Genomic DNA, 10,384 nt, shown 5'->3' on the forward strand with positions numbered 1-10,384 from the left:
ACAAAAAGTAAAAGCTTCAAAAAAAAAAAAATTTGCAAAAGGGTCTATTATCTTCTTCCCACATTATTTTAAGATCTCAGAAAAGCTATAATCCCCGAAAGTGTAAGGGTAATTGAATTGTTTCTACAGCTATTTTACATCTGTGTCAAACATTCAATGTCCCTAGTGATGCTGGTAAGCCAGCAAACTAAAGGACAACAATTCCAAATATTTTAACATTCCAATTATATAGCTCTCTGGCCAGTTTACTCCCAGGCACACATTCAGGATAAACACATATTCAACATTAAATGACTATTTATTTTCCAGGCTTAAAAGATTTCAAAATACATATGTACAAGATAAATAAACTACACAAAAATTATGTCAACAAATATATTTTTTAAAAAATTCAAGGTAGGTAACTTAGATCACCTTGGCAAAGAACATATTAACTAAGATGGACCAGGACAAATCCCCTAAACATCAGTATGAAATTTCTTTTCTATGCCTACTAGCTGACTGGCCTTTCTTTTCTGTGTTGAGTTGTGTACTCTGGAGTCATGAGCGTCTGGTAGATTATTAAGCATCTCCTCCTCATCAGCCTAAAAAGGAAGAGATAGGGTGAAATACAGTAAGGTTCACACAAATGCCAGGATGGAGAAAAACAAAGCTCTGTAATATTATTTCCATGTACTTTTTTGTTGCAAGATTTATATATTGCATTGTGCATATGATATTCTCTCAAAAACATCTTCCTCAATTGTTTTGTATGTTTTAATTTTTATTTCTTTTTACAAGTAACACAACTGCTATTTAACTCAATCTGAAGGATGGTGTAACTCAGCAAGAACTATGATGTGCTAATTTCCATATTCCAGTAATTTGTATTTTGCTAAATGAGGAAATTCTATTGACCTGAGGTTTTTCCTTCAAACTTCTTCCATGAATGGTCCCATAAGAAAAACAAGTTTCCCCCTATTTCTGCAACTAGTCCCTGCAAATATAGATTCTTCCCAGTGTTAAAAGGACAATTTAGAAAAAAGGAATCTGAGACACCACCCCGCTATCCCTGCTACCCACAGTATAAAAGAAATTAACCAGATGCTGCCTGCCCTCTAGTGTTGTCAACATATGATAACTGTTCTGAAATATCTACGGTTGGTTGAGCTATTAGGCTGTTTTGCTGAATGATTATTTAGAAGGTTGCAATAGGAGAAAAAGATCAACTACTCACTCTAGAGTTCAGTATAAATTTGGCAAATCTAAGAAACATTTTTTATACATAAATATACTATATATACTTAACTAACTGACAATAGTAGCAAACATCATACCTTTTGTTTCTGTCTTGCATGCTTCTCTGTCCACTGCCTGGCATTCTTGAGGAAGACTGGCTTATTATATTTAAATTCTGAGGACTGAGATAAAGTTAAAGAAAAGAGTTAATGAAGAAAAAAATGATTTGCAGTAGTCAGTCAGAGCTGCTGCAGCTATCCTCACACAGGGGAGTTAGTGGTAGAGACAAGGTAGAATATGTATTGCAGAGGGAAATGGGGATATTTACTATGTCAGCCATGAGTGGGTCATCAGGGTTGGGTTCTGACATGAGCAGTTGAATAGAGGTCAATACAGTTGCGATGTTGAGGGATGGTCTCCAAGCACCCTACACACAAACAGATAAATAGTTGCTTTTATAATAGAACACGATACTCTAATAGATGAAGAAAACAATGCTGTAGAGTCAACCGTTTGCCCACAACTAACTTTTGGTGGCAATTTGAGAACATCTAGACAAATCCTTCCAGCAGAATCAATGTTTGGATGATAAATTGGAGTGAGAAATCGGATCTGAGGAGGTTCAAATGGGTACCTATGAAAGAATAGACAAGAGATAATTTTCATTATATAATTTTGCTTCTAAATACATTTAAAATAGTTTCTTGGTCACAAAATGTTGGTATTACAGAAATGTCAGGGAGACAGGCTTTGGGAGACAAACTTTCTCTCCTCCTAAACTTTCATTATGAAAATTTACAATCAATCATCTTGAAATAACAGTACTGAAAACATCCATATATCTACCACCTGGATTCAAGCCACTTCACCGTCTAAATTCTTGAGCATATCTTCTAAGAATGAGAACATTCTCCTATATAACTACAATACTACTATACCTATGAAAAATTTAAGAACTAATTCCCTAATATCACTTATTCTTCAGATTTTAATTGTTCTCCCCAATTTTTAAAAAAAAAAAAATTTTATAGCTGGGTTTTTCAAAATAGGACTCAATTAAAGTTTATATATTTCACTTAGTTATTATGTATCTTTAGTGAGACACAGACCGTGCAAAGTTTCCAATCTATTTTAAAAACTGATGCACCACATGATTATGAAGCTATTCTCTCAAGACCTGAACAAGTTTGGCCATGATCTGACCTAGTGATTACATGTCTATGCTTCAACTGTTAGATATTCATTTCTTCTCTTCCCTATTCTGTACAAATCTATAACTATAACTTACCTGATAAGAGCCTTAAAGGAGACTTGAATTAAAAGAGGCCTTAACAATAAAAAAGAATGAGGTCATGGCCTTTGCTGGATCAGAAAGCCAAATACTACATGCTTTCATTTATAAGTGGGAGCTAAATGATGAGAACACATGGACGCAAAGAGGGGAACAACAGACACTGGGGCCTACCTGAGAGTGGAGGGTGGGAGGAGGGAGAAGAGCAAAACTATTGGATACTAGGTTTAGTACCTGGGTGACGATATAATCTGTACAACAAATCCCAATGACGAGTTTACCTATATAAAAAACTTTCAGCAGGGGGTGGGGAGTGTAAAAAACAAAACAAAACAAAACAAAACAAAACAAAAATTTACACACGTAGCCCTGAACCTAAATGTTAAAAAAAAGCCGGGGGGTGGGCAACTTTAATATTAAGAAAGCACAATAGTGGTTGCCAGGGGCTGAGAGCAGGGAAAAATGGGGAGTTATAGTTTAATGGCTATGAAGTTTCAGTTTAGGAGGATGAAAAGTTCTGGAGATAGATGTTGGTGATGGTTGCACAATAATGTGAATGTATTTAATACCACTGAACTATACACTTAAGAATGGTCAACTGTATGTTATGTATATTTTACCACAATTTAAAAAGTGAGGGGGCCTTTGATGGGATCTGGCCCATTATTCTCGAGAAGGAAGCTGAACTCCAGAGAGAGAAAATAACTTGGTCAAGGTCACATTAAGTCATGATAAGGCCAGGATTAAAACCTAGTCCTTTAACCCCTACGTTTAATGCTCCATCTACTACATTGCTCTGTTTTCCAATAAATGTACTTTACCATCTAGGTTGACAAGCTGATTCATACAAACCTCTCAGGAATGGTAACTTCTAGTTTAAAAACACCTTTCTCATAAGGTGTGTTGGCTCCACCTAATATTTCTTAAAAGAAAAAAGAAAGGAAGAAAAAGTTAACAGGCAATCGGATCATTCGAATTACCACCATATGGAGCTAATGAGGTCTATGGTCCTAACAGAGAAACTAGGCCTAGGCCAATAATTCTCTCTCAAGACTTTAACAAGTCCTCATGTAACATGCCACAATGCTAATATACTCAAAAAGTTAATGGTGTCAAACAAAGGACACATACAAAATCTAAAGCAGAAGCTGCAAAATGCTCGCCACAAGACCAAATACAACCTACAGATTTGTTTTGTTTGGACTGCAATATTCTAATCATGTATGTTTCCCATCTGGCCTCACAGATATTTGAGATGGTTATCTTTGATCTAAACACTGCTTCACTGCTTTAAATCAGCCAAAGGTATAATAAAAAGTCAAAGAAGCAAGAAATGTGAAGCAAACCTTTTATAAATGTGAACACATTTGGGTAGAAAGATGGTAGGGCACTCTAACCTTATAACTGCTCCTTACTTTAGAATATACAAAATGTTTGATTTCAGCACAATCTTCAACAGGGTCATGACTTTCATCATATACATAATTTGATACCTACGAGCTCGCAGATCATCCATTTGGTCTTTATCTTGCCAACATGTGATGCCTGGGGGTGGTTCTGTGGCCAGCATGTGCAGCTCTCTCTTCAGACGGGAAGCTCTCTGCATAGTCCCCAAGTAGAAGGAACCACACACAGGTCACTGCTCCACACTAAGAGCTAGCTGGGATGCACTGGAGGAGAATAGAGGCAACCATGAAATCATCAGCAATAATGACTATGAAGTTTTCAGCAAACAGCTTCAAAGTAGTGACGGTGGGGGACAGATTCCTCTTTTTTTTTTTAAACAAACAGTTTCACTCTGTCACCCAGGCTGAAGGGCAGTGGCGCCATCTCAGCTCACTGCAACCTCCACCTTCAGAGTTTTGAGAAATTCTCATGCCTCAGCCTCCAGAGTAGCCAGAATTACAGGTGTGCACCACCACGCCCAGTTAATTTTTTTATTTTTAGTAGAGACAAGATTTTGCCATGTTGGCCAGGCTAGTCTCAGACACCTGACTTCAGGTGAGTCATCTGCCTGCCTTGGCCTCCCGAAGTGCTGGGATTAGAGGCGTAAGCCAATGCACCCGGCATAGGGTCTTGCTCTGTCACCCAGGCTGGAGTGCAGTGGTACAATCTCAGCTCACTGCAACCTCTACCTGCTGGGCTCAAGCAATCCTCCCATCTCAGCCTCCCATGTAGCTGGAAGTACAGGCATGTACCACCACACCCAGCCAACATTCTTCTTATTATCTCTATTCTGACAAGGGAATCTGAGTTTTTTCTATTCCCTTCTTGTGAACGTTTATCTACTCAAGCAAATATATTTTTTAAATAAAGAATTAAAATTGTAAAAAGTTCTACAAAAAATAAAAACACTAAAGGTTTTAAATAGTGGGTGTTTCCACTGATAAATTATAAACTCATGTGGCCATGCCTGGGTCTGATTTTGCTTACTGCTGTAGCCTTAGCATGCCTCCCAGTAAGGGACTTGACAAATATTAGCTGTTGTGAGGAAGTCTACATATGCTTTGTGAGAGCAAGAGTGGTAGAGAGTCACATTCTGAGATACAAGCAAATGTTAAATGTCTGAGGTTCTCTCCATTATGGATTCTACATCCTCCCAATCTTTAGGGATACCAGTCCATCAATTATTCCATCTTTCTCACCCTCAATATGCAAATATGCTCAAAATCTCTCTCACCTAAAACCAACGCCCACATACATATTCACCCAACACTCTTTTCAGCTCTAGTTTTCCCTCTACTTACCAAGCAAAGGACACCAATTCTTCAATATGTGTTACAAATATCCCCAGTTTGCGCTTATCTTTCCATGTTGTCCGTGGTGTCTTTCAATGAACATGTACTCTTAACGTGATCAATCTTAAAATCTTTTCCTGGCCGGGTGCAGCCGCTCACACCTGTAATCCCAGCACTTTGGGAGGCTGAGGTGGGCGGATCACCTGAGATCAGGAGTTCGAGACCAGCCTGACCAACATGGAAGAAACCCCGTCTCTACTAAAAATACAAAATTAGCCGGTGTGGTAGTGCACACCCGTAATCCCAGCTACTTGAGAGGCTGAGGCAGAAGAATCGCTAGAACCTAGGAGGTGGAGGTTGCGGTGAGCCAAGATCATGCCATTGCACTCCAGCCTGGGCAACAAGAGCAAAATTCTGTCTCAAAAAAAAAAAAAAAATTTTTTTTTCTTTACATTTATACTTTGTGTATGAAATTTTTCCTTATCTTCAAATGTAGAGATATTTTTACGTAGTCTTCAAATATTTTATAATTTTGCTTTTCAAATTTAAACCTTTAATCCACTAGGAATTGAATTTTATATACAGTGAGTGAGGTAGGGGTCCAATTTAAAGTTTTCCCCCATATGAACAGCCAATTATTCTAACGCCATTTACTGAATAAGTCCCTGCTGATATTACTATAAATTAAATTTAAGTATATGTGGATTTGTTTTGGAACTCTTGAATTTGTTCCATTGATCAACTGGATTATTTCTGAGACAATACTCCACTATTTCAATTACCATGGCTTATTCATTTTTTATTATTTATTTAAATTGTTTCTCAGCTTTACTGAGGTATAACTGGCAAATACAAATTCTGTGTGTGTGTGTATATATATATATATATATGTATACATATATGTGTGTGTGTGTGTGTGTATGTCTATATATATACATATACATATATATGTATGTTTTTTTTTTTTTCTGAGTATGGATCCTCCCTGAGACAAATTGTATATATTTAACGTGTACAATGTGATGTTTTACTATAGCTTATCCACCTGGTCTTTTTCTTCAGGAATGAATTGATTATTCTTGGCTCTTTGCTCTTCCATATAGATTTGAGAATCAGTTCATAAGTCCATAAATACATACATAAATATGTATATATGAAATTATAATCCAAATCATAACAGGGTTCTGTGATTTGGATTATAATTTTATTGATACTATAGACCAAATTGGAGAGAATTGATATCTTTATGATATTGAATTCTAAGATCTATGAACATGCTGTTTCAGTCTTTTTTGATGCTTTCCAAAGATTTTGTAATTTTCTCTACAAAGCTTTACCTAATTTTTGTTTGATTGATTTCTAAGTACTTTATATTTTTGCTATATTTTCAAAAGCACTATTATCCACCCATTTCTTACGGGGACATAGAAATCAAATTGATTTTTAACCAAAGCCTTAATAATGCTAATGATGAATCTATTTGGGGTGGGGAGCGGTCCGGGAATGATAATTCTACACTGCCAATCATATCATCCTCATATAATCAGTTTATCTCTTCCCTTCTAGTCCTTTTCCTGCCTTCTATTCTGGCAGTAACTTCCAGTACAATGTTGAATAGAAAAGCTGATAGCTGGGCCAGGTATGGTGGCATCAGCCTGAAACGCTGATAGCTGGGCCAAGTATGGTGGCATGAACCTCTACTCAGGAGGCTGAGGTGGGAGGATGACCTGAGCCTGGGGAGATGGAGGCTGCGGTGAACCATGATTGTGCCACTGTACCGTACTCCAGCCTGGGTGGCAGAATGAGACCCTGTCTCAACAACAACAACAACTAGAAAGAAAAAGAAAAACTGATAGTTGGTATTGCCAGATTTCTAACCTTAAAGGGAAAGCTTTCAACACTATGCTAATCAATAAGATTGGCCTATAACTGTCCTTTCTAATTTTGTCTTTATTAGGTATTAAGGTTATGCTAGCCTCCTACAATGAGTTAGGGAATGCTGCCTCCTTTTTTTGACACACTGTGGATTAGTCCAAGAGATAATCTGTTACTAGGTTGCCTGGAAGAACTCTATCTGGTCTTGGTGTTTTCATTTTAAGGAAATTTTAAACTACAAATCCAATTTATTTAAATGTTATTCAAGTTCTTTATTTCTTCTTGCATCAATTTTGGCAAGTTAAATTTTCCCACAAATTTATCTATTTCATGCAACTTTAAATTTATTTGTATAATGTTTTATCTTTTTAATCTCTGTAGCTATCTATGGTTTTGTTTCCATTTTCATTTCTAACACTATTTATCTGTGCCATCTTTTCTTTGATCAGTCTTGCTGGGCATGTATCAACCAAAAGGAAGTTCAAGTTTTGGTTCCACTGGAAAGAATAAAAATTTATGACAAAAATAGAAATGAGAAAAAAATACTTTTTGCTTAAAAATAAAGATTTTTTGCTAGAAGTGTTTTGTACTTCGAGATTGTGCCACTGCATTCCAGCCTGGGTAATAGAGTAAGACTGTCTCAAAGAAAAAAAAATTTAAAAAATTTCATCCGAACAGGTACTGTACATTTTTTCTTGTCATTATTCCCTAAACAATACAGTGTAACAATTATTTACTGAGCATTTTATTAGGTATTATAAGTAATTAAGAAATGATCCAAAGTATATGGGGCAGGGCTCGGCATGGTGGCTCACACCTGTAACTGCAGCACTTTGGGTGACCAAGGCAGAAGGATCACTTAAGGCCAGGGTTCAAGACCAGCCTGTGCAACAAAGGAGACCCCCATCTCTAAAATAAATAAAGTATATGGGAAGACATGCAGGGGTTCAAGAACAGCCTGTGAGGCCTGGTGCAGTGGCTCTTGCCTGTAATTCCAGCACTTTGGGAGGCTGAGGTGGGTGGATCACTTGAGGTCAGGAGTTCAAGACCAGCCTGGCAGACATGGGGAAATCCCCTCACTACTAAAAATACAAAAATTATCCTATTTACACCTTCCAAAATTGTGGTTAATGTAGACCTAAATTTTATCCCACAAACAATCACCTGTCTCTCTACTTCTTTGAGACTCACAGATCATCTAAATCAAATTGGGAAAAGGGTAGAAATTCAATAAGATAAGATTGCTTGAACCAGGAGGAGGAGGTTGCAGTGAGCCAAGATCTAGACGGAGTCTCACACTGTCGCCCAGACTACAGTTTTTTGTGAGATCCTTGTCATTTATAAGTTTAGGGTTGTTGTTTTTTTTTTTTTGGTGCTGTAGCAGAGGTCTGTAATCTCAGCTACTCAAGAGGTTGAGGCAGGAGAAAGGCTTGAACCCAGGAGGTGGTTGCAGTGAGCTGAGATCATGCCACTGAACTCCAGCCTGGACGACAGAGCAAGATTGTCTCAAAAACAAAAGAAAACAAAACTGGCCAGCAAGGTGGCTCATGCCTGTAATCCCAGCACTTTGGGAGGCTGAGGTGGGTGGATCACTTGAGGTCAGGAGTTCAAGACCAGCCTGGCCAACATGGGGAAACCCTGTCTCTACTAAAAATACAAAAATTAGCCAGGCATGGTGGTGCACGCCTGTAATCCCAGCTACTCAGGAAGCTGAGGCAGGAGAACTGCTTCAACCCGGGAGGCAGAGGTTGCAGTGAGCCAAGATCATGCCAGTGCACACCAGCCTGGGTGGCAGAGCAAGACTCTGCCTCAAAAAAAAAAATAAAATAAATAAATGAAGACCAGCCTGAGCAACAAAGGCTCTTAAATCTCTTAAATATAAACTATATGGGGAGGACGTGCATAGTTTAAATATAAAGTATATAGGAGGACATTCATAGGTTATATGCAAAAACTACACCATTTTATAACTGGGACTTGACCTTTGATGGATATGGGATCCGCAGGATGTCCTGGAACCATCCATTACGGATACCCAGTATAAAGTATAAAGCGTACCTTTACATAAAATGAGAACAGTGCAAAGCCAAGGTAAAGGGATTAGAACAAACAAGACAATTTCTCCCAAGGGAGCAACCAGACTCCAGTCTCACTATATTAACCAAAATTGGCATATGCCATTCTTTGGCTCAAATGCCAAACGAATAACTGCCTATTTTTCTGGGTATAAAGGTTCTTTACAATCTAACCCTTACATCCCGCCTTATATCTAGAATCTACTCTCCACAAACTCATGCTTCAGCCATACTGCCCTATTCCTGCTGCCCATAAAAGTCTTACTCTTTCACACCTATAGATAGGTACATATTAAATAACAACTCCTTCCCTAGTAATGCATCCCTACCCCACACCTTTCCAGTGTCACCCTCTCCGCGTCCACATCAATTTGCATCGTGTTCTGATTCCCCTGACAGTTTCTTCCCCTTAGGGTGAATTCCTTGAGGGCAGGTCCCTAGCCCTTTTTTGTATCAAGTCTGTAGCACATTTGGATAATTAATGACCGAAACGTGAGTTTGGACCAGATGTTGAAGAAGGCAAAACAGCCAGTGCACATCCCGCGGCGAGTAGTGGGCTGTTATGTCCCTTCCGGCGGCAGGGGGAAGCCTCAGGGGAAATCTAACCACGATTTCCTGCAAAGATACGGAGAGTCCCTCCGCTCAACAGTGGCTTTTGTGAGGCTCTGCTTTCAGAGGAGGCGGAAACAGGACTCCTTCCCCCCAAGACTCAGTGACCTCCTCCGGGGTACGTTCTTACAGATGGGGAGGCGGAACACTCTCCTCGCTTACCTTAGCGGACACCGCTCACAACGCAGCAACGAGCAGACCAACTGGCTACCAGCGCCCGCGCTACCTCGGACGGGTGGCGTGGCTCCGCCCCTTGCCTGAGAGGATTGTGATTGGCCCACAGTAATCCCCCGGGAAAGAAGCGCAGCCAGCGCTTCTCTCTATTGGCCAGCCCCCTGAATACCCACGCATTCAAACGAGAACGCGGGCCGGGCGACGCCACTCAGCTTCCTACACCCTGAGGTTCAACCCTGAGACGTCATCAGGCGGTCCAAGTTCGGTTACAAAGTCGGCTCTGTCAGACCAAGGAAGGAGCTGGAAATCGTGTCTTAGGAAAAACAATGAAAGGAACCAGAAATATTTAATCTGGAGAAGAGAATACGTGGTAGCTGTCTTCCTTTACTTTAAATATTTTTCAT

At 39.2% G+C, this 10,384-nt stretch overlaps 1 protein-coding gene across 1 annotated transcript; it reads right to left on the minus strand.

The window, feature by feature from the left end:
• Positions 1 to 279: 279 nt before the first annotated feature.
• Positions 280 to 10,057, minus strand: UBE2T (ubiquitin conjugating enzyme E2 T). The gene is made up of 7 exons (XM_032288776.1): positions 9,969 to 10,057; positions 4,007 to 4,179; positions 3,362 to 3,431; positions 1,747 to 1,852; positions 1,547 to 1,645; positions 1,317 to 1,400; positions 280 to 584 (listed from the first exon to the last, which is right to left on the minus strand). Exons 2-7 carry the CDS (start codon positions 4,113 to 4,115, stop codon positions 459 to 461), a joined length of 594 nt encoding a protein of 197 aa, XP_032144667.1. The 5' UTR covers positions 4,116 to 4,179; positions 9,969 to 10,057; the 3' UTR covers positions 280 to 458.
• Between the last annotated feature and the right edge of the window lie 327 nt (positions 10,058 to 10,384).

The sequence above is a fragment of the Sapajus apella genome, unplaced genomic scaffold (genome assembly GCF_009761245.1).
Source record: "Sapajus apella isolate SASKATOON/1434 unplaced genomic scaffold, GSC_monkey_1.0 scaffold22, whole genome shotgun sequence".
Classification (NCBI taxonomy): Eukaryota; Metazoa; Chordata; class Mammalia; order Primates; family Cebidae; genus Sapajus; species Sapajus apella.